At 47.2% G+C, this 22316-nt stretch overlaps 1 protein-coding gene across 1 annotated transcript; it reads right to left on the reverse strand.

Moving 5' to 3' along the window:
• Nucleotides 1-926: 926 nt before the first annotated feature.
• Nucleotides 927-21713, reverse strand: WNT2 (Wnt family member 2). Its single transcript, XM_065842110.2, has 5 exons — nucleotides 20948-21713; nucleotides 19307-19530; nucleotides 15494-15771; nucleotides 12711-12975; nucleotides 927-4580 (listed from the first exon to the last, which is right to left on the reverse strand). Exons 1-5 carry the CDS (start codon nucleotides 21025-21027, stop codon nucleotides 4351-4353), a joined length of 1077 nt encoding a protein of 358 aa, XP_065698182.1. The 5' UTR covers nucleotides 21028-21713; the 3' UTR covers nucleotides 927-4350.
• Nucleotides 21714-22316: the final 603 nt, after the last annotated feature.

The raw sequence follows: 22316 nt of genomic DNA on the forward strand, positions 1-22316 counted from the left end.
CAGGACTAGGGCAGTGATCGTCCCCCTGTACTCAGCACTGGTGAGGCCCCACCTTGAATCCTGTGTTCAGTTTTCGGCCCCTCACTGATAAGAAGGACACTGAGTTGCTGGAGAGAGTTCAGAGAAGGGCAACAAAGCTGATGAGGGGTCTGGAGCACAAGTCTGATGAGGAGTGGCTGAGGGATCTGGGTCTGTTTAGCCTGGAGAAATGTAGGCTGAGGGGAGACCTTATCACTGTCTACAACTACCTGAAAGGAGGTTGTAGCATGGAGAGGGTTGATCTCTTCTCCCAGATAGCAAGTGAAAGAGGAAATGGCCTCAAGTTGTGCAAGGGGAGGTTTAGATTGGATATTAGGAAAAAATTCTTCACGGAAAGGGTTGTCAGGTGTTGGAACAGGCTGCGCAGGGAAGTGGTGGAGTCACCAGCCCTGGAGGAGTTTTAAAGGCGTTTAGACGAGGTTCTTAGGGACATGGTTTAGTGCTGGAGTTAGGTTATGCTTGGACTCGATGATCTTGAGGGTCTCTTCCAACCAAAATCATCTATGATCACATTCACATGAAGGCTGAAGCCCTTCCTAAAAGTGCAGGGCAAAACCCATGGAGACAGTCAAGCATTGGTGTGGTTATTGCTGCCACGCCGGATTAAGAGCAATTTTTTCCTATCAAAAGCACCTTCCGCAGTCCCAGATCTTCACTAACCCACAGTAAAACATTAATTTCCCCTTTGCCACCATATGCCAAGTCCCACGAGAGGCTGGGCACGAAGCCTGTGGGCAGGGACCGCCAGCTGCTGGCCCAGTGCAGGTGTGAGTCGGGCATCCAGGTGTGATTTGGGCACCCAGGCTGGATGCCATGCAGCAGGTGTGCAGCACAGCACCAGATACAAGGCTTTTTATTTCCAATTCACATCCGTGAAGAAGGTTACACAAGAGTGGGAAGTGAGGGTGAGATGCACAAATTTGGTTTAGGTATTTTTGCAGGGAAAAAAAAGCAATACAACAATATCTCAAGCTGCAATGCCTTAACATATGCCATCATTCCTAAAAGTCATTCCCCATCTTCCATTTGGTAAAAGAAAAGTACACTTTTTTTCATGAGACTTCCCCTAAAACAGCTCAACACACTTTTTAGGGTAAAGTTCATTAAAAAATAAAGTAGTGGGGAGGGAGCCTTCCCAGAAAGCTTGGCAGGCTAACAGCGTTTCAGAGTGCTGCTAGATTCTGATTTCATGCAGCAAATTAAAGGGAACTCCCTCAAGAAAATTGGACTGCATAGTTAAAAAAAATTCCTACAACCTTTTACCTCATCTAACATTGTTCTGACACTAGAGTGTCTACCAAGGGACAGCTGTTTCCTCTTCATGACTAAATACACTCATAAATTTATTCCGCAGAAGAAAGTATAGGATTATTTAATTTTCCTTGCCTGATTTCTGTTCCTTCTTTTTTTTCCCCTCCCTTTTTTTCTTTATTTGATTAGCTGAAGGAGGTGTCTTTCCTAGCAATATTTATGTCTCTGAATGTCTTTTCCCACTAAGAAACAGCAAAAGCTCCTGGGAGTGTTTTCTTCATGGAAGAGGCAGCAGAAATGCTTACAGCTGTAATAAGCCTACCTTGAGCTCTTTAAAAAAATATAATAAAAAAATCATAAATATAGAAAAATATGTAATCAAATAATTGGCCAGCTCAGTGGTTACAAGTTTGTTGTGTTGCAAAAACCTCTGTTTTTCCTCTGGTGAAGCAGGTTTGGTGCAGGGATTGCATTGCAAGCTTGTTAACATGGCATTTGTACAGAGTGTAAAGTTCAGCCCACTGTGCATAGTTGGTGGGCCCGTGGCTGAATGGGGCAGGGGATCTGGTGACAAAGGACACTGGAAAGGCCAAGGTCCTCCATGCCACCATTGTGCTGTTAAGACCAGCCTTCAAGAACCACAGGCCCATGAGACCAGGGGAAAGCCTGGAGCAAGAAGACGTAACCTTAGTGAAGGAGGAAGAGGACCAGGTTGGGCAATAAAAGTTCCACCTTTAATACAATAACCCCAAACCACTTCACCTGGGACTGCAGAATTCAGGTCAGTTTACTTTCTGGTGTATTAACCAAATGACGGGATTAAGAAGCAACCTGATTTCATTTCCTTTCATTCAACTTTCTAGAACAAGTTCCCTTGTAAGAAGGAGGCTTCCTTTTTTTCCAGAACATTGAAATATTTTCTGCATTATTACCATTATTACATGGTGAATTTGTAGACTACTCAAAGGGTCCCTGAACCTTTCAAAACACCTGGCAAAATTAAAAAAAAAAAAAGGGTTAGACTGCTTTTGAGTTCTTTAAGACTTAAAAAGTGCCAGTGCTCAGGCTGTGGACTACATACAGATATTATTTTACAACAAAAATTCTCCTTGGTGCTCACCTTTAAATACAATTAGGTGTGAAATTTTCCTTATCCAGCCCAGAGCCAGAATTGCCAGCAGTAATGAGGCCAACAATACGACTGAACAGACTGACCACTGAACAGAGTGTATATACACATATAGGCACTGTGTGTGTGTGTGTGTGTGTGTGTGTAAAGCACACACTGTACACTAACAGGGTTATTCCCACCAGCAGTTGGTTTATACCCAGAAGCATGATTATTCTTACTCACAGCCATGATCATTACATTAATGCCATGAACAGTAACTGAAACATTATCTTATTGTCCAAATAAATACATTTCTGGATCCTCCTAATCTTTTAATGCCAGCTGTGCCTTCTGGAGATGACTTGCTCATTTTAACGATGCAAACTTTTTCCAAAGCCTTTGAGATGTAAATTACTGCTCTCTTAAGACCATTGAATGCAACAAAAAAAAATTAATCCTACTTGTACAGTACTTCTTCATGCACCGTTTGTACCTGCTGAGGTTCCTCCAGTCTTTTTTATTTTCATATGGAAATTTTACCTGCATCTACAATGTGTTCTATCACCTGTTCAACCTCCTTTTCCTACATTATTTTTTCATTACCTTGCCCATCTCTACACTTGATGGGTGCTTTTCCAGAGCCTTATTAAAATTATTGACACAGGCCCCATCTTCGCCTTGGCTCATTTGGTGGTGTCTGCTCCAAGGAGAGAGGGCCAGTCCCTCTCTGACCCAGCTCTTCTCCCATGAGGCTGCGATTTCTGGGCCTCGTGATCCTAACCCAGCTTATGGACCTGGCACAACCTGTAACTGCCTCCATCAAAGGCCAATGCACCCTTAATCACAGGCATAAGTTTTTGCAGAAAGTATTCAGTGAAAAATCTCATTCAGAAGTCCCTATCTGAACAGAAAGTATCATTATAAATACATTTCATAGATTTATTAAATTTAAAAGCACACAGAAGTTGATAGATTCTTCAGAAACCAAATAATTACTGAGACAAGGAATTTCCTTCTCCATCAGCTTTCTGCAAATATTTTTCTGTTTATTCAGTAAGTGAAAAATAGGAAACCTTATCCTCAGGTAGCCGAGTGTCCTATACCCAGCTCTCACCAGGCTGAGAAACAAATCCCTTCTCTTCGATCCTTCAGACCACAAAAAAGTCAGCAGTTAGTATCAATGACCTTTCAAAAGCTTTTAAGGCAAGTTTTCACAAATATAAAACTAAGACGTTTGCTTCAACTCTTTAATAGTTTACGAAAAACTTGTGGCTGAATATATTTCCTGCAGTTTCCTTTGCCTTTTGCCACGGGCCCATTTCTGCCCTCTGGGAAGCCACAAGATGCTCACGGCAGCTGGGACGGCCCCAAATGACCCACAGGATGGCAGCTGGGCTGCCCCACTGCCAGCTCCGGTTCACCAGGGATGGACACACACCTTTCCTGTAATGAGTTCCACTCAGCCTGGCCCCTATTTGTTCTGTCATGGAGGAATCACCAACCAGTGCTCACACTCCTGAGCACTTCAGTATCCAGGGCGTGACTGTGACCAGCACAAGATTCTTTGGAATATGCTTGAGTAGGCTCAGCCCATACAGTTGGTGGTGGTCTTGTAAGAAATGCCTCACCTCTGTGTCTTGCTGTGTTCTTGGTGGCAGGAATGACTTGCTTCAAGGAGTCTGGAGGAGAACTGTGGGTGTTTGGAAGAGCCCGGGCAGAAGTATGTCCTTCCAGAACTGCATCAGTTTATGCACAGACAACTGCAGCAACACCGTCATGCAGAAATGGGAATTAAATGCTTCAGAGTTTGTATTAATTATTCAGCAGCTTCTGTGCCATGAAAGACAAAGGCAAAACTGACGTAAAAGTAGAGAAGACCTTGGACTCATTCCCTGCGTGGCCCAGGCAGGGGGAAGGCTGCGGTCCTCAAGCATCGGTAGCCTGGTGCCTCATGTCCGGGAGATCCAGCCAGCGCTCTTTGGTGCTTTGCAGGTGTGAATATCTACCACTTCCAGGCAGTCCTGGCAGCGCACAGCACAACACCAGTGGAATTTGCACTCGCATTTGGTCATTCTGCTGACACGGGAGGTGTCGTAGCCTCTCCCGCAGCACATCACCTCACAGCTGTCCATGCCGCGGGAGGTTTGGTTGCAAACCCGACCCGCTGTCCCGAGGGACCCTATGAAGGAAACACAGCAAAGGTCAGGAGGTGGATTTTAAGGACAGAAAGAACAAGAAAATAGGTGCAGGAGACATCATTTGCAATAGATTAGATTCTTCAATATCACCTGGGATTCAATATCAAGCCAGAGGAATGCTTATAATAAGGTAAAATTGCACTCAAATTCTCAAATTTATCATGGAAATCAGCTTTGGAGATGAGGAGTAAAATGGACCAAATACTTAAAAGGCTCTGCCTGATCCTTTTAGTACCATTGTGCTTTGTTTCACCTTCCCATAGCATCTCTTTCCAGCAAGCAGACTCCCTCCCCGAGGCAGCCATGCAGCCCCACCTGCCCCCAGAACTCTGTGAAAGGAGGTACCCAGGAGGAGCAAATCCTGGTGCTCGAGAGCTCATGGGCCTGCAGGTTGCTCTGGGTGGTCAGGGAAGGGCTAGAAAGAGGAGCCTGCTAATTTTGGTGGCTGCAAGGGACACGATGGGCAGAGTAACTGTGCTACCAGTGGTTAAAGCCTTTGCAGAAGCTCCCCAGCCACCTGGCATCACTGCTGCGTCCAACCAAAGCCTTTGTGTCCTCCAGTTCAGGTGCACCTCTCATCTCTGTGGGGTAAGCACCAAGGATTCTTCTCTGTCTTGACAGAGATTAGGAGAAACTAAATGACAGTCTGCTGTGGACAGAAGCAGGGGTAGTGGAACATATCCCACTTCTTCATGCTTTTACAGCCTCCCTGGAATGGCTGAAACACCTCTGCCCATCTCCTCATGCCACAAAGTGGCTCTTTCAGGCATGTCTTAGCCCAAACAGCTACCGGACCACATAGGAACTGCTGCTTACCTAATACAAACTTATGTTAGGGTTCAGATCTGGACCTATACCACAGCTTTTGACAGATTATTACTACCCATCCAAAAAACTTCATGAATACTCATTGCTTCACTTATTTTCTTATGTATTGCTATTATAAATCAATTTCAGGTATATCCAGGAGATTAAACATTGTTCTGACATTTTCCCTAAACGAGATTATAGCTCCATTCTTCTGTTCTTGTCCAGAATGGGATTCCTGGAATATTGACTGCCATCACTAAAATAACTAGAAACTTTTTGCAAACTGTATTCACAGGTGTACACCAAGCATGAACAACTCTATTCCTTCAATATCAAATCGCAGCTCCACGTCTGCTGCAGGCAGAGCAGAAGAAGGGCATTGTGTGGCCACCTGCTCCCCGGCTCAGGGGGTGCCTACAGTCACCCCGGGAGCTGCTCTCTGGCCGTGGTTCAGGGATCCTGGGCCACAAAGGTGCTGATATGACAGCCAAGCACAGACCTGATGAGCCACCCAAGAGGGAAGAGGCAGAAGGAGGAGAAGACACACTGAATGGAGCCAGAGATGGGCTCCTGCACTCGCAGCCAGTGATGTCACTTGAATCCCAAGCAGATGGTCAAGGGCAGGAGGAGGAGAGGTAGCACCAGCAATGACCTCCATAGGCACACACCACCCCTAGCAAACCCTCTGCCATGCAGCTCTCCCTGCAAGGCCCTGGACAATGTGCAAAGCAGTGATGGGAAAAAGCTTTTCCCAGGTCCTTTTTTCAGGAAACGCCCGGCAGTGGGGGAGAGAGACTTCCAGTGGCTCCTGCTGCCCCTGATCTAGGCAGAGCCAAAGAGGCAGAACGCAGAGATATATGGTTCACCTGTGGTCCCATAAGAAGCCCGTGGCAGAAAACAAACCAAACCCTGCTTCCAGGCCACCATGTTCTCCTGCATCCATTACACTGTGCAAACAGCTGGGACATCTGAACCTAAGTGTTGGTGCTTGTGTCAGCCCACAGCAATATCTATCACATCCCAGAGTGTGCAAAATACAATTGAATAACTACTTTTGTAGGCACTTGTCCTGATCTCTCTGCTCAGACAACAAAAAAAGGTACAAAGGCCAAGCTTGCAACTTGTATGATTAATGCTCTGCATCAAGAATTTGGTGTGAACTCCTGCTTACCTCCCCGCCTGGGCTCCCCCAACCTCTCTTGCTCTATGGGCTTAACCCCACTGATAGGGTCCAATCCCGAAGTCTTGGAGTGCCTGGGCTGCATAAGGCAGCACACTTGGGACAATATCTCTAACAGCCATGGTCTGGGGTAGATTTCAAGCCACTTGGTGCTTTGCTCTCTGTGTGTGGTTCGTGTGAAATGAGCTGAACACTCAATGGCCTTCGCTGTGCCACCGCCACATGTTGGCCAACCAGGAGTCACCCGTCCAGCTGAGGCAAAGCAAAGCTGCTCTCCACCTCGCAAACCTGTGACCTGGAGCAGAGCGGGGCCATGCCGCCCAGCTGCTGGGGTGGAAGGAAGACCCCACGTCCCCCGCTGCGTGCAGCCAGGCATGGAGCATCACACCAGGCTGTGATGAGGTGCAGGAGCTGCCCTGGGAAGGTCTGACCACATCCCTCAGCTGAAGCACAGATTAGTTTCCAACTCCAAAGCTCTTGCTTCCAGATGTTTCGGGAAACCGCACAGCAGCGGAGGAAAGCCTGAGTGGAGTATGTCTGGTGGTTTCAATGGGAGCTTTGTCACTGCCTTTAAAACCAAAATTAGTTCAGCCCCTAAGAGACAGTTAAAAGTCAGCGTCTCCTGACACTGCCCACAATACAACATCAACATTTACTGTGCCACTAGGAAAGGAGAATAAATTATTCACAGAATGTGATGTAAGAGAAAACAGGTTCATATAAAGGCTTAGTTCTGAGCAAAACCAACATTTTTGAAAAGTTCAAACAGCATCTTCAGCATCTCTGGGGCTTCTCTCATGAGAAAGAAAATGAGCAATGGGTGACAGAGAGCAGCCAGGCAAGTTACTGCGCTCCTTGGGGGCACTCACAAACCTGGGCAATGAAGACAGCAGAAGACACTAAGCAAAATAGGTCAGAGTTTTCTGATCTTTGCCTGCTACCTGTAAGGCACCTCCTCAGCACTTAAGAGGCAGGGAGTATGTTGTAACTTGTAAAAAGTTTTCATGCAACCTCTTTGTTTTCACTTCAAGTTTCAGAATTATTGTGCTGACATACAACATCATACCTGTCAAAACGTCCACAGCTTTTAATACTGCCAACTTTATGGCCTGTACATCAAACTATTTCTTCTTGGTTTGCACGGTTGTTTTCTTAAGCAACCATACGGTAAGTTGAAAAATATTTTTTCCTATTCCAAAAGCACTAAAACGAATTTATTCATTTATAATGTGAGAATTCCCCTTCTATTTGACTTTAACCTTCATTATTTTACTTTAACCTTAAAAAAAAAATAAGTAAAAATCCATTAAATCCCTAACAACAAGAAAACCAAGAAACTAGTTTCCACACAAGCTGTTGGGGGTGGAGGGAGGAAATATTCACAGAAAAGTAGATCTGAAGCTACTTTTTAAATCAAGAAAGATTCACATGGAACCTACAAACAACACATCAGCACAGCAGGGCTGCAGAGGACAGGCAGTGCACGCTGGGGCAGCCTGGTCTGGAGGGGCTGGGATTCTCCAGGCCAGCAACGAAGAGATGGCAACATGCTGATAAAAACAGCTTATTCAGATTCCATTCGAAGCAAATATGTGTCTCGCTCTAATTTCCATGCCCACTGACAGTTGTCATAACCTCCCAGCTCTCCAAGGCCCTGGGGTTGATTGCACTGCTCCCCTGCCAGCTGGTGCTCGGAGGAGAGCTGCCCCAAGGGAGGTCACCGCAGGCTCCACCATCAGCTCGAACGGGGCTGGAACTGCACCCAGCATGTCTGCAACACGTAAATTGGGAAATACGGGCCAAGAAGTTGCACAGGGACTGCCTGTATGCAGCTAACCTCAGTGAGAAATTTTTGACACAGATCAGGATTGCTTTCCCTCCATGGGTTACCTACCCCAAGCACTAACACATCTTGCCCAACATCAACACTTTGCAGATTATACGTCAGTTTCACATTTTTCTTTCACTCTGGACTTGACCTCAGTCATCTCAAAAATGCAACAAATGGCTTGTATGGGGCAGCAAGGGAAATTAATTGACACAAAAATAATCCTTTGAAGGACCCAAAGCAGGTTGCCCTGAGTATGTGGTTTGTTACCCAATGCACAGCTCTATGGGGCTGCCCGTAGCACATGCATTTCTGCAGTGCTTTCCACCAGGACACCAGGTGTGGAGAGTCCTCAGACACACCTGCAGCACCCTGTCTGCCTGTTGGGGACACAGGAGATGGCCACCGCAATCCAGGTGTGCAACCCACACCCTACACACAGGCAGAGGCAGTGCATGCTGGCTTTGACAGCACCCAAACCAAGACCATGTGAGTGTCAGAAGAAACCTATGGATGACTTGAAGCACGAGACCCAGGGGGTTGCGGCAGGTCCTGAGGGACTGCTGAAGCAGCCTGAGACCATCTGCACATAGGCACAACCTGCCCCTTTGCTCCACCACCACCTTCATGCAGCTGAAGCCTCAGTGCTACCAGAACACTTGCAAACAGGCAACACGTGCTCACCAACATCAACCTGATGCTCATACACCACCTCCATTTTGGTGTCTACACCTGGGGACATAACTCCTCTGCTCCATATGCACAACCTCAACTTGCACAGCTGAGCTCAGCTTGCTCTGCACGCTTTGGTGGGTATGTCCTTGCAGGAAGAGGCTTCACTCAAGCACTGCCTAAGTTTTTTGCTTACTCTGTACAAATTAATTTTTTAATAAACCTGTTCTAAAACATTTTATTTTCCAGGAAGCCATTTCACTGCTTTAATAGTCTCTATGAACAACAGCCTGTAAGGAAGGGTGGGCCAGTGACTGGTGATGTCCACGCTATGGCTGCTCCCGGGTTTGTTCCTAAAAGAGTCACTGCTTGTCCACTGGTACATTCAAAACATGCCCAACATGTAGCAGCTTTCAGTCAACCTATCCTGCATGGATGGTCAAACAGCAATCTTCTAAAACTTATAATGCTTCTAACAGAAGCTTATAAGCAGACAAGCAGGAGGGTTTTTTTAGAGCATTTCAGAGGTGAAGTTACACGCTCAGGGTAAGATATCATAGTGACAGCAGGACTGTCACTTTATAGCCATCACTTTAGTTCCCTTCAGAACTTCATTCCTAACAGGTCTCTCCCTGTACAGTCTTCATATGCTTGTATTGGTTTGGGGCACTGGAAATTTCTAATAATAAAAGGGAAGACCTTGCGATGGGTGGCAAAATTTGTAATTTCATGACAAGATTTTCAAAAGCCCTCTGGGATCCTACCTCTGTTTCTATCAAATTGTGAGTGCAAAGTTGTGAGTGAAAATTATTTCTGCATCCATGTGAACAGAGTTAAGTGAATTCTGAACACTTCCGAAAAATTTTCTTTTGGTCCTTTTCTAAAAGTCATGAAATCTTAATGCTAGACAAGAGGTGGTTGGGTTATTACATTCTCTTGCTATTGAGTTGCTATTAGTGGTTTCCACATTTTATATCTCTCCTGAAAGCAATTACTCATCTTTTCCTTCTAGGTAAAAAAAAAGAAGATACCACATTTTTAATGTTGTATGGGTGATCCATGGATGTCCAGCTGCCTCTCCCAGACAGACCACCAGGCCCAGTGGGGTGTATTCAGCCCCAGCACCCTGCGGTGGCTGCCCACCACCAGAGAGAAGAGCCAGTGCTAGACGCTCTGATTGCAGAAGATGAGTTATGTGGTTTTTGGATAGGCTGCTGATGCAGCCCCTGAGCACCTTTACTTTACTCGTTCGTATGTGTAAGCACACCCAAGCCACAGAATACACTGACTTGGTCATTTTACAGCTTGTGAAACTGTCTCTGGTCTAATCATGACACTTCATAAGATTTGCCCTGGGAATCCTTTGTTCAGTTCCAATACTAACAAACCTCCAGATATGCATTTTCTTTTTTTTTTTTCCCCCTGAAGAACTAAATTGCTTGAATTCCCCTGAGAATGAAAGGCAGAACTGTATTCAAGGACATACTAAAGAGCTGTGGTATTAATATCATGTTTAGCTGACACCAAGATGCTTCCCACCTATTTCCAAACTCAGACTTCCATAATCTCATTTCATTTCCAGTCATTTAACAGGGCTGACACTCTGGAGTGCTCAACAGGGCAAACCAAAGGTAATAGAGAAAAAATGCTGCTCAGTTGCTGAAATTACCACTCTCAAAGCCAGATCGGTTTTTGTTCGTCTGATTCTTTCTTCGCTCCACACGAGCAGCCGGGCATCCTGCATCCCGTTAAAGGTTTCCTGCAGCTTGCCAAAAATGTGCTCTTCCAAACAGCCACATTCTCTGAATTCTGGGCAGTAAAGAAACACCACCTCATCTGCAGCCTTATCTTGAGCTGAGCCAAAGCGCATGTTAGACTCTGTCATCTCTGGGCAGGCTCAACAGCATCAGACAAGCGAGCGCAATACACTGGTGAAAAATGCCCACCCTCCTCCATGATAACAAGGCTGACAGATGAGATTAGGCTTAGTAGAAAGAGATTATTAAATGGCTTTCTGACACAGAAGTGGGTAGTGTACGGACCCTCTTTTCGAGGGGAAGGAAATCACGGGTTTTACAATGAAGGAGGCAACTTCAAGAAATAAAGTTTTGAATAAATCCTAATCTGCAAATCAGTCTCTGCACAATGCCACAATACCTCCATTTATTCACTTGGATTAAAATATTACACTTTACGGGGCCATTCAGTATTCAAGGAACAACATGTGCTTGTGCAGGTCATAAGTATCACCTGCAAGAGCCATAAATAAAATGACCATGACTACTCAACTAGCCAGAAACACTACACAATATAAGCATACTGGATGAAATTCTGGGTTCACTGAAGTCAATAGTACATGACCAGGACTTCACATATTGTTCTTATTTAAGTACAGTTGTTTTGCAATGCTTATTCCACATAAACTTGGATTGTAAATATGCAGTGGTGCCAAAAAGAGTTGAGCTGCATTTCCATCCAGATACTCACAGATATGTCATACCGGCTGTGATCTGGTATGTTATACAACCTATTAATTAGTTCCACAACATCTTTCGTACATTACTCAGTCTGGCTCTCTTTTCCCAATTTCTGGTTTTCTAGTTGCTAGTTTTTAATTGCCACATCAGGAAATACTATACACAGGTCAAGGGCCGTTAACAGAATTCCTGGTGCTTGGCAATGCCTTGAATCCTATAACATGGTTAAGTGTGTCTCTACTGAAATCTCTGAAAGCAGAAAAAAAATCAGTGTTAATAGCAGCCCTGAAACTTTACCTCTTCCCACTGGCGCTGGCACAACTCTTCATAAAACATCATGGTTATCAAAGACAGAGCCAACACTGTTTCATAAAGAGGAGTAAATAGCAGTGTCACTTGACACAGTGTGCTGTGCCACACTGACCTATCTTCTTCCATCCACCTGCACATTCTCCAGCTGCCTTGCACCATGTTCCCAACAGCTGCATCGACTGGTGCAACTGTGCTTTGCACCGAGCTATCATACCTCCTATCTTGCTGACAGGGAGAGGTGTGTCTACAACTAGGGGGTCCACAGTCCACAGTGAGCTGCAGGGAACATGCGGATAAAGGAAGACACCAGTCTCTTGGGAGCCTGCAGCAGTAGCATAACAGCATGGAAGAGAAGCAATGCAACTGGAGGTTGTGTCTTAGGGACATCATGGGACTTGGGACTGCTGTAGTTACATCTGGCAGCCCTGGAGTGAACTGTGTGACACAAACATGTATGTAGCTGTGTATGGTATGGACCTGCCTCCAGAGCATAGCTCAAACTCGTCCTAAAGGCAGCTTTTGCCTTGCAGCATATCCAGCACTCTGTATCATCTGGAAGAAACTGCTGAATTGTATTAGAACAACTGGCTGTCACACACCTAGGGAGATCAAAGAGGGACACACACCTAGGGACGTTCTTGTACAGAGCTGTCTTTCCAAGACATCTTTCTGCCTGTTTCCTGCTGGTTGCATGCATGGATTTAGATAGATAGATCAATAGATGATAGATAGATAGATAGATAGACAGATACACACACACAACGATAATTTTTGACCTTCAAAGTACAAATGTCTGAAATAAAACCATTCACATGTAATGATAGAGGCTTACCTACATCCCTGTCCCTGATACAGTAGTCTGGAGAGCTTTCAAAGTACACCAGGTCATTCTTAGTTGGCTTCTTAAATCTCTTATTAGCCACAGTGAAACCCGTGCCATCTTGATTCATGACCACCTGAATCGCTCCATTGTATTTCTTCCACAGATAATCTCCTGTTTTCCTAAAGTCTGCCATGGCCAGCCAACAGGTCCTTAGAGTGCATGATCCACTCACACCATGACATTTGCACTCCTGTTTCAAAAACCGCTTCACGGCCTGTTTAGAAATGCAGCAAAATATACACAAATAAAACAAACTGTAATTTGCGCTTCTCAGCCCTTTTCCATTTATCGTTCAATGCCAGGCATGCAATGGGTCTCCAAATCACGGTCTGTAGTGACACCCGCTGGTAGCATCAAGTCATCCCTACGTGGTTGGTCTGGTCTGGTTGCTTGACTCAACCCCATATGCAGTCTTTCGGCTGGCTCACCTCCCCTGCTCCTGCCAGTCATCCAAGGATGGAGATGGTCCTTAATGCCAGCACACAGACTGGACAGGAGGAAACGATCTGGGGAAGGGACAGGGTCACTCAGCCCTTGGCAGGCGAAGGTACCATCTTTCCCCATCATTCCAGGTAGAGCATTGCTATGCTGACCCCCTCTAGTTCACCTTCATCAGCTGCCCTGTGCCCTGCATAGTGTTTCAAATATTGCCTAGAAACATACAGACATTTCACATTTAAATGCTTTTGCAGAGACTGTGCAAAGCATCGTACCTGGGCTAGGTATCTGCTCTATGCAAAATTTAAAATATGGCATTTTTAAAATGCTCATGAACCTTTTAACAAATATTTTAGAACAAGCCCTTCATTAGCTTCCACTGGAGAGGTCACCTTCATTATTAATTTAATGTCTGGATCACATTAAAGCCATTTCAGCTTCATCTCAGACATTTAAGTTATCAGTATGATGATGGAGAACAATAGATAGGTTCTTGTACAATAAATAATTCATTCCTAATTCTGAAGATATGGATATTTGATCTATAAATATTATGCCTTAAGGGTTCATTAAATATGAACATTTCAGAGTTTGTACAAGAGGAACAGCATCATGGGAGGAAAGTCAGAGAGAGGAAAGCTCCGTGATTAGGAGTGAGACTGATGTAGAGTGGGGAGGCATTTCTCAGTCAAGCACTTAGTAATAAAGTGAGAATGTGTTATAAAACCAAAGTACTTCTAGTTTTCCTTCTTTCCAGCTTGTAAATGATTCGACTACCTCCAAGGAGTCACTGACGTTCCCACAGCCCCACTTCATTGCCAATGGTACCATCACAAAACTGGGATTTCTGCTCAGAAAGAGATTTACTTATCTGAGTAGAAATAACTTCAACTACTTGCTGGACTGAGGTGTGGAATAGCAGAAGCAGCACACAGGGATGTGGGACTTTCTTTTTTTTGGTCAGTGATGTTCCTATATTGATACACAGCATATTATTTTGTATGATTCATATGGGATTATTACAAATATGTATTCAATGTACTTATGAATTAGTAAAATCTTAACAGTCTAGTTTTAAAGGAAACCTATCAACAGAGGCCTCCTCTTTTGGGGATGAGAAAAAGCCAAGGGCACAGCTCGTCTTACCCAGATTCAAATGCCAGGCTTGTAGGATCCCTGCAAAACAAACCCTACACTATTGCAGGTCATAAAGCATATGAGAATGTGTTGATTATTTTTAGTCTAATACATTTATCAAAGTCTGTTTATCTTTTTTCTAAAAACAAACAAACAAACAGACTACCTGCTTAGTAATACTGTTTTATTATTTGGCATATATATATATATATATATATTTAGATCTACTAAGATACTCGGCTATTTCAGGAAGTAGTTCCCAGCATGGAGCTAATTCTCCCCCATGAAGTCTTTACTGATGTTGTAGGCTGCAGTCTCTTTTGGTCGGTAATATAAATACAGCCATAGCCTCATCTGTCTATATTACATATTAATTACACCGGCTAGTAATAAACAGGTGGAGGTAAGACATTGAAGCAGAAATATTTTTCAGAAAACATAATTTCCTTGCAGTACAATTAATTACGATTGGATCTTTTCTTCTAATAAAGGCTAGTTAATATAGAACAATTTTACAATTTCTAAAGGAAACTTTTTAACACAAAAAGATCAGAACATGAAAAATTTCCTTCCTACTGAATATATATTAAGGGAAACCAAAGACAAGAAACAAGTCTCTAAGGTTCATTTTAGAAGCACTTGGTCTAGCAGTATAAAATATTTTTCTGTATTGTTTCAGATGTCATGGATGCACTGAATTTTGAATACATTTTGAATAATGGACAATATGCTTTTTTTCTCCAATGCTATTTTGAAGTTGCTCTTTAATAGTCAAGCCTGTTCTTCAGTGTAGTCTTCGGCCTCCCTTAGGAATTTCTACTCTTTATTAACTGGAAGTAAAACTCCTCCATATATAAGGATTAGGCTCAAAATAAAATCTCCATTCAAACTGATCCTGCAATGACTTGGGCTTGTTCTTAACTTCCCCTACAAGCAACGACAGAACTGGCTCAGATGTGAGCGCTGCTCAGCAGCTGCACTTGGTCTCTTTGGAGATCTCTGCCACACTGAACCTCCAAGGGAGACAGAAAAAGCATCTCAGGCTCCCGCTCATCCCGTGCTTCTTCCTAACTGCTGAGATGGGCCAGCGAGAGCCGACGGTTCCCTGTCCTAGACCCAGGAGGGCTCACTCAGGCAGCTGTTGGAGGGACACCCACCTTCCTTCCAGCTCTGTTGTTGTGAAGGTTCATCAACGCTCTTGCATCTTTTCCTTTCCGTTCTTTGGCATCCACAAAGGCTCTGGCAAATTTAATGCCGTAGTCGATGTTATCGCTGCAGCCACCCCAGTCGAAGTGGCCCTTGCTGTCCCTGGCAGAGCCTTTTTTCTTGGGATCACAGGAGCAGGATTTCAGCTCCCCTTGGCTACATGCCCTGGTGATGGCGAAAACAACCCCAGCGGAGGAGATGGCATGTACAAAGGCAGATTCTCGACTACCTGAAACAAACAAAAAAGTCACTTTAAAAATCATTGGGGTAGTTAGTTTGAGTGGTTATCCTAACTCCAGCCATCTAGCCTGGACTTTTTTGCTGAGCAAAAGATAAAACTGGGCTGAAATCACACATTCCCTGGAGCCAGAATTAGTCATGGCTTAAACTTGGACCCCTCCCTGGTAAAAGCTCATCAATATAGTGTTAGAGTTGGAAAACATTAAATGTGTGCTTCTGATATTGATTAATATACTTTCATGGATCAGTTGTTTTGTACAGATACGCAAATAGGACAGCTGGTATTTCTATCGTGTTTCATCGATTTAGGAAAATATATGAAGTGCTATCTCAGAGACAGGTTTAAGAAATTATTACATAGGGACACTGGAACAACATGCACATTGCAAAATACTGCAAATAGCTCTAGAAATGAGCTTCTCCTCTTCTGCAGTACCGAGAATAAACTTCCCTGCTTAAAGGCGGGAGGGAGAAATCTTGGGTGTTATTTTCCGAAAAATAAGTTAAATTGCAGTTTTCTGCCTAGAACCAAGCCCGGTAACTGTAATTCACACAAACAAGTTCCATTAAATCAATGGCACGGTTTGTGTCATGCTTGAGGCAGGGTTTGGCCTGGCAGCTGTGACTTCCATATGCCAGCTGTGCAGGCACTTTTCCCTTCTCTTAATGAAGGTACTTCATTATAGCAATTCTATCTGCATTTCTAGGCTATGCCTACTCTTAGGCTATCAGCTACCTACTTCAATGTAATAATTGCTTAAGTTTATTTTAAGATGTATTTTACAACACAGAGCTACCTTATGTTGGAACAATCTATTTGCGGTAATGGGATATTTTAATGTTTTAAAATATTTTTAGCATGTAAAGAGTGAGAAGTAGAATTTTGTGCAGTACCTCAGGCCACTAGCAGTGCGAGACCCCTGTTAGGAGTGCTTGTAAACCCTAAGTAATGTTGACACAGTAAAGTAGGACCCCAAAGAGGGAATGTTATCTGTGATTTTATTGCAGGGGCAGCATTACACCATATAACTTATTATTTAAATTTAACAAATCAAAAAGAAACACTTGATGTTGTTGGAAGAGAGATGTTTCATTTTAGTTTACTAAATTAATAAAAAATGTTTCATTTCAAAGTGGAGCAATATCAAGCTACGTTTCCCATCATAATCACTGTCAGGCTCAGAAGACTGACGCCTTAATTCTCTCTCATGAGCAAACAGTGAAAACTTCACTTTTGGAACAACTGCAATTTTAAAAAAAGTTTTCTATGAAATAGTGTCCTCAGAATTAGGCCATGTTCTGCCAGATGTGTTTTCCTGAATGTCAGACAAACCTCACTGAAAACTTCAGCTGGTGGGTGATGTTACCAATTACTCACAAATAATTGCTCAAGCAACATGAAACCAGTTGTGGGAATCAACCACTTAGCAGTGGTGAAGCCTGGCACCAAATGATGCTCCACAGATGAAACCCCACTGCTCGGGTCAGCGTGCCCAGTATCTCACATCCTCCTCCCCATCCCCACCAGTGGAATGATGGCCCCAGAGTACTGCCCTCCTCCTCCTCTCCCTGCAGTGCCACGCTGCTCACAGCCTGGAGAGGCTGTCTCGAACGGTGCCGGGGACATCCCGGGGACACAAGTGCCAGGGCAGGGCCAGCCCCACCAGCCATGTGCACAGGTGCAGCATTTGGTGAAAAGAGCTGCAGTTTAGAAGAACCTCAGCACATTTATCACTTGGATAGGGACATCCTGGCACATGAGCAGATCTCAGCCCTCTCTTTGAGCCAAAAGGACCATATAAGCTGTGTGAAGACTCATTAGATGCCTTAGCTCAACGTTTAGATGACAACACCACCCAGTCTAACCATCCTCTACGCAGGGTGAAAAGCACATTGTAGTCCTCGGCTTCTCAGGGTCTGCACAAGCCTGGTTCACCACTATCAGACGTTTTCCCGCTTATGTCTCCCCTGGAGCCTGACCTGAGTGACCAGCTGCCACACCCCTGCAGAGGGCTGAGGGCCTGAAGGGCACAGCGCCCACATCTCACCCCACACCTCATGGCAGCACAGCCCTGGTGAGACTGCGCCCTGCTGCTGTGCTTCCCCTGGGAAAAACTCCCAGTGGGAACCGGCCTGTGGAAGAGGTTCTCATCTGCCATCCCAATGGGCAGTTTGGTCACAGGCTGCCCCTTTCAGCACCCCCAGAGCACTGGTCTCCCTGGGCAGGATGGGCTGTGCTGGAAGCCCTCTGCCCAACTGCTGCATCCTGCCTCCTCAATTTCTTTGTAGCCCTTAATTTGGGGTTCCATTACATAATGAAAAATTGAGAAATTGAGAACTGCAGGGCCAATCCTTAACACGCCAAATCCCCCTTTCTGCACTTTGCCCGTGTCTTTCTGCTCTGATACAGGTTTTGAAGCAAAGCAACAGTTCTCATTATTGTATATGCTGTTCTGCCGACTGTGAGACTCTGTGATCACAGAATCACAGAATGTCAGGGATTGGAAGGGACCTCAAAAGATCATCTAGTCCAATCCCCCTGCCGGAGAAAAAACACCTAGATGAGGTTACACAGGAATGTGTCCAGGCGGGGTTTGAATGTCTACGGAGTAGGAGACTCCACAACCCTCCTGGGCAGCCTGTTCCAGTGTTCTGCTACCCTCACTGAGAAGTTTCTTCTCAAATTTAAGTGGAACCTCTTGTATTCCAGTTTGAACTCATTACCCCTTGTCCTACCATTGGTTGTCACCAAGAAGAGCCTGGTTCCATCCTCCTGACACTCACCCTTTACATATATGTAAACACTAATAAGGTCACCCCTCAGTCTCCTCCAAGCTAAAGAGACCCAGCTCCCTCAGCCTTTCCTCATAAGGGAGATGCTCCACTCCCTTAATCATCTTTGTTGCCCTGTGCTGGACTCTCTCCAGCAGTTCTCTGTCCTTCTTGAACTGAGGGGCCCAGAACTGGACACAATATTCCAGGTGCGGTCTCACAGTAGAGGGGGAGGAGAACCTCTCTGGACCTACTAACCACCCCCCTTCTAATACACCCCAGGATGCCATTGGCCTTCCTGGCCACAAGGGCACAGTGCTGGCTCATGGTCATCCTGCTGTCCACCAGGACCTCCAGGTCTCTTTCCCCTACACTACTCTCTAATAGGTCGTTCCCCAACTTATACTGGATAAGTGATAATTTCGCATTTCCTCTTTCTTTCCTCCTGAAACGCAAAAGGAAGCTTCACTGCTCTTAGGACCAAAGGTAACAGAAGAGCCGTCACTTGCCGTTGCTCTCCCGGTATTACCGACGGCACCTCAGGGCTGATGATCCCCTTTTACCCTCACACTGACCCTTTAAAAACCCCGTTACTTTCAGCTCGGAGGCGCCGGGGAAGCGGCGCAGCAGCCAGAGCTGCGTGTCCCACCCGAGCCCGCGGGAAGGCACCTGCCCCGCCCCGCCCCGCCCCGCCCCGCCCCGCCCCGCCCCGCCCCGCCCCGCCCCGCCCCGCCCCGCCCCGCGGGACTCACTGCGCAGCAGGACGCGGCCGAGCAGGCGCTGCCCGCGTTCCAGGGCGTTGCAGTCCCAGCGGTGCCGGCGGAACTGGTGCTGGCACTCGGCCGTCCAGGCGGCCACGCCGCGGCCGATGGAGAGCATGGCTTCGGGGTGCCGGCGGCACAGCTGCCGCTGTCGGCTCACCAGGCCCGGCACGTTGTCGCACATCACCCGCGACGAGCCCACGGCCCCCATGTACCTGCGGGAGAAAAGGGGCAGCGCAGCGCCGGGGGCCCGCGGAAGTCCCCGGGCACCGGCCCCAGGGGAAGGGGGGGATCCTCGGCCCCTCGTCTGCGGGCGGGAACCTTCCTCTGGCGGATCCAGAGCTGCAGCTGCCTCTGCCCTTTGGTGGACATCTTTTAAAATTAGTAGCCGATGCTCTGCTTTTTAATAACGTGAAGCATTTAGGAGAACCCTACATCCCACTATTACAGCCCCGTGCTTAAAAAAAAAACAAATAAAAACCTTGACAAAAATTAAATTACATCATCATCTGTATCCAGATGGTCTCTATTAGTCCTGAAATGTTTCGAAAGGTACCTTTTATAAAACCCAAACTACTATAGGTGTCTTCTGAGGGGATCAAACAGAAGAAAATGTCCTTTTTTTGTATTTTCATTACTTTATACGACCATAAAATCACTAAAGCCGTGAGTTCCAAAAAAAAAAAAAAAAGGTGCAGTTAAAAGAGACCATGACAAAAAGCCATTTCAATAAATAACTTCTATAACTTTTATAGGGGCATGGACACAGATAGTAATTTTATTGAAATATGCTCAGTCTGATAAATCAGGCTTTGATGCCGCGTCAGCCCGTGTCGAGGTTAAATGTGTTCCCCAGGTTTATAGGAAACGGTTTAACTCCTCTTCTACGCCAAGACTGTTCAGCCTGGGCTTGGTTGGCGTCCAGAGTTTGAGGGGCAGGTTTCTGTTTCCATTCTAACCTGTTACACGGACCCTTGTTTTGCAGCTCGCTTGGACGTGCCGCAAAGAGCTCAAACACCATTCGAAGTAGGGTACTGCGCTGCCCCCAGGGCTTTCGACCCTTTGCACTTGCAGTCCGCAATTCAGCGAGGAGAAACTTTGAAAGAGGGAGGGGACAGGGAGGACGAGGAAGGGCTGGGGGCGGGGGGGAAAGAATAATAATTAAAAAATCCCTGTTGTAGCCAGTTCGCAGAGCCGGCGGGGCGCGGAGGGCTGGCTGCCAGCCCCAACGCTTCACCCGCGCACCCCGGGCGTGTTCCGTGGGTCCGCCCTCCTCCCGCTGCCTCCGCGGGCCCCGGGGCCGGGAGGTGCCCGCTGCCCCCCGGGCCGGGCTGGAGAGGGTCCCCCCGCTGCCCCCGGCCCTGCCGGAAGCCTCGCGCAGCCTTGGCAGCTGCTCTGTGCTTGTGCGAAGGAGGAGGCCGGGGAGCAGGGACGGGGTGTGGAAGGAGGTGCCGAGAGTGTCTAATCCCGCTTGCTTTTAAGGCCGGGCTTTCTGGCCCGGAGCAGCTGGCAGCAGAGAGCTCCGCTTGTGCGAGCCTGCTAGGGAGAGGCTTCCTCCCCCCCTAATTTACAATTAATCCGACCCCACCTTCCCCAAGAGCAAATAAAAATTCCTGGAATTGCACAACTTACCACCATGAGGAGGTGACTGGTGGGGTCGCCCAAACCAAGACCAGGGGAAGAGACCACCAGATCCCAGAGAGAAAGTTCATGTTAGAAACGTTTTGGTCCACATCAGGTCAGTCGCGGGGGACAGAAGAAATCCCATGGAATAAAAATGACCGGCAGGAGCAAACGCACCTTGAGGTTTCTTTTTTCCGTGGGTCAAGCGCCCCCGCATCCCCACGCACGCCTGCAGGGTTTATTGATCCCCTACCGGGGTACAGGGGATGCCGATCGGTGCGTCGCTCCGCATTCCTCTCGATTCACCCCGCACCAAATCCTTCAGGACAAGGAGCTCAGCCCCGATCCCATCCTTCATCTTCGCCCTGATCCAGCTCTTCCCTGCAGTCACAGCAAAACTGAGGGGCTAGTGTGGGCTGCTCACAGACTGGGTGGGTTCTGCTTTGGGTTGTTTTTTCTTTCCTCTGAAACTCTGATGGATGAAATGATGTCAAGAGACACTGGGGGAAGAGGAGGAGGTAACACCTCTGATTAGGCAAGGAATCCCGAGGAGCCAGTCGCTTTCCAATAACCCTACAAGCAGAGAGTTAGTTCAAACACGCCAGCAGATGCTACACGACCTGCTGCGGGGCCTCCAGCCGCGACCACCCGGACTATTAAAGACCAGCAGCACTTGGCACCTCTCAGGGTTTGACACGACGTCGCTTTATCACTCCTTACGCGCACCCACAAACAGCACAGAACGAAACCGCGACTTCGTGCTGAGAGAAGCAGCAGAAAACGAGACCAGCCCCGGTGCAGGGGTGCGACACCGCCCGGCCGCCTCCCCGCGCCCCCGGACACCACATACACGCACACATGCGGCGGCTCCGCGGGCACCAGCGCCGGGTCGGCTCTGCCCCCAGCCCCCGCGGGCACCGCCAGGACTCCCGGCCGACGGGCTCCGGGGCGGGGGTCAGGCTACGCGCCCCATCGCGGAGCTCAAAGCCCGGGGCGGGGGGATCTGCTGCCGCCGCACCGCCTCCCCGTGTCGAGCGGTGGTCCCTGCCCGGGGCAGCGGGGGAGGCGGCCGGGAGCGGCAGGCCGGGCCGGGGAGCAGGGAGATGTCTCCGGGGCTGCGGATACTGCCGACGGCGGCTGTGGCGTCCGTCCCGCCACCCCCGCCCGAGGGAGCGGCTTCTTCCCGGGACCGAGCGCGCCCCGATCGACACTGGCAGAAGCCGCGGCAGCTGCCGTGCCCGCGGCTTGCGGGCCAAGCCTCGGCCCCGACCCCCGCCCAGCCCCGATGCCCTGCCCTTGTACCCACGCGTGGGGAAAACACGCCCTCTCGCTGCTAGAAGCACGGGTGAAGCTCTGGGCTGCCTATCCGGCAGCAGCG

Source organism: Patagioenas fasciata, chromosome 1, assembly GCF_037038585.1.
Source record: "Patagioenas fasciata isolate bPatFas1 chromosome 1, bPatFas1.hap1, whole genome shotgun sequence".
In the NCBI taxonomy this organism is placed as follows: Eukaryota; Metazoa; Chordata; class Aves; order Columbiformes; family Columbidae; genus Patagioenas; species Patagioenas fasciata.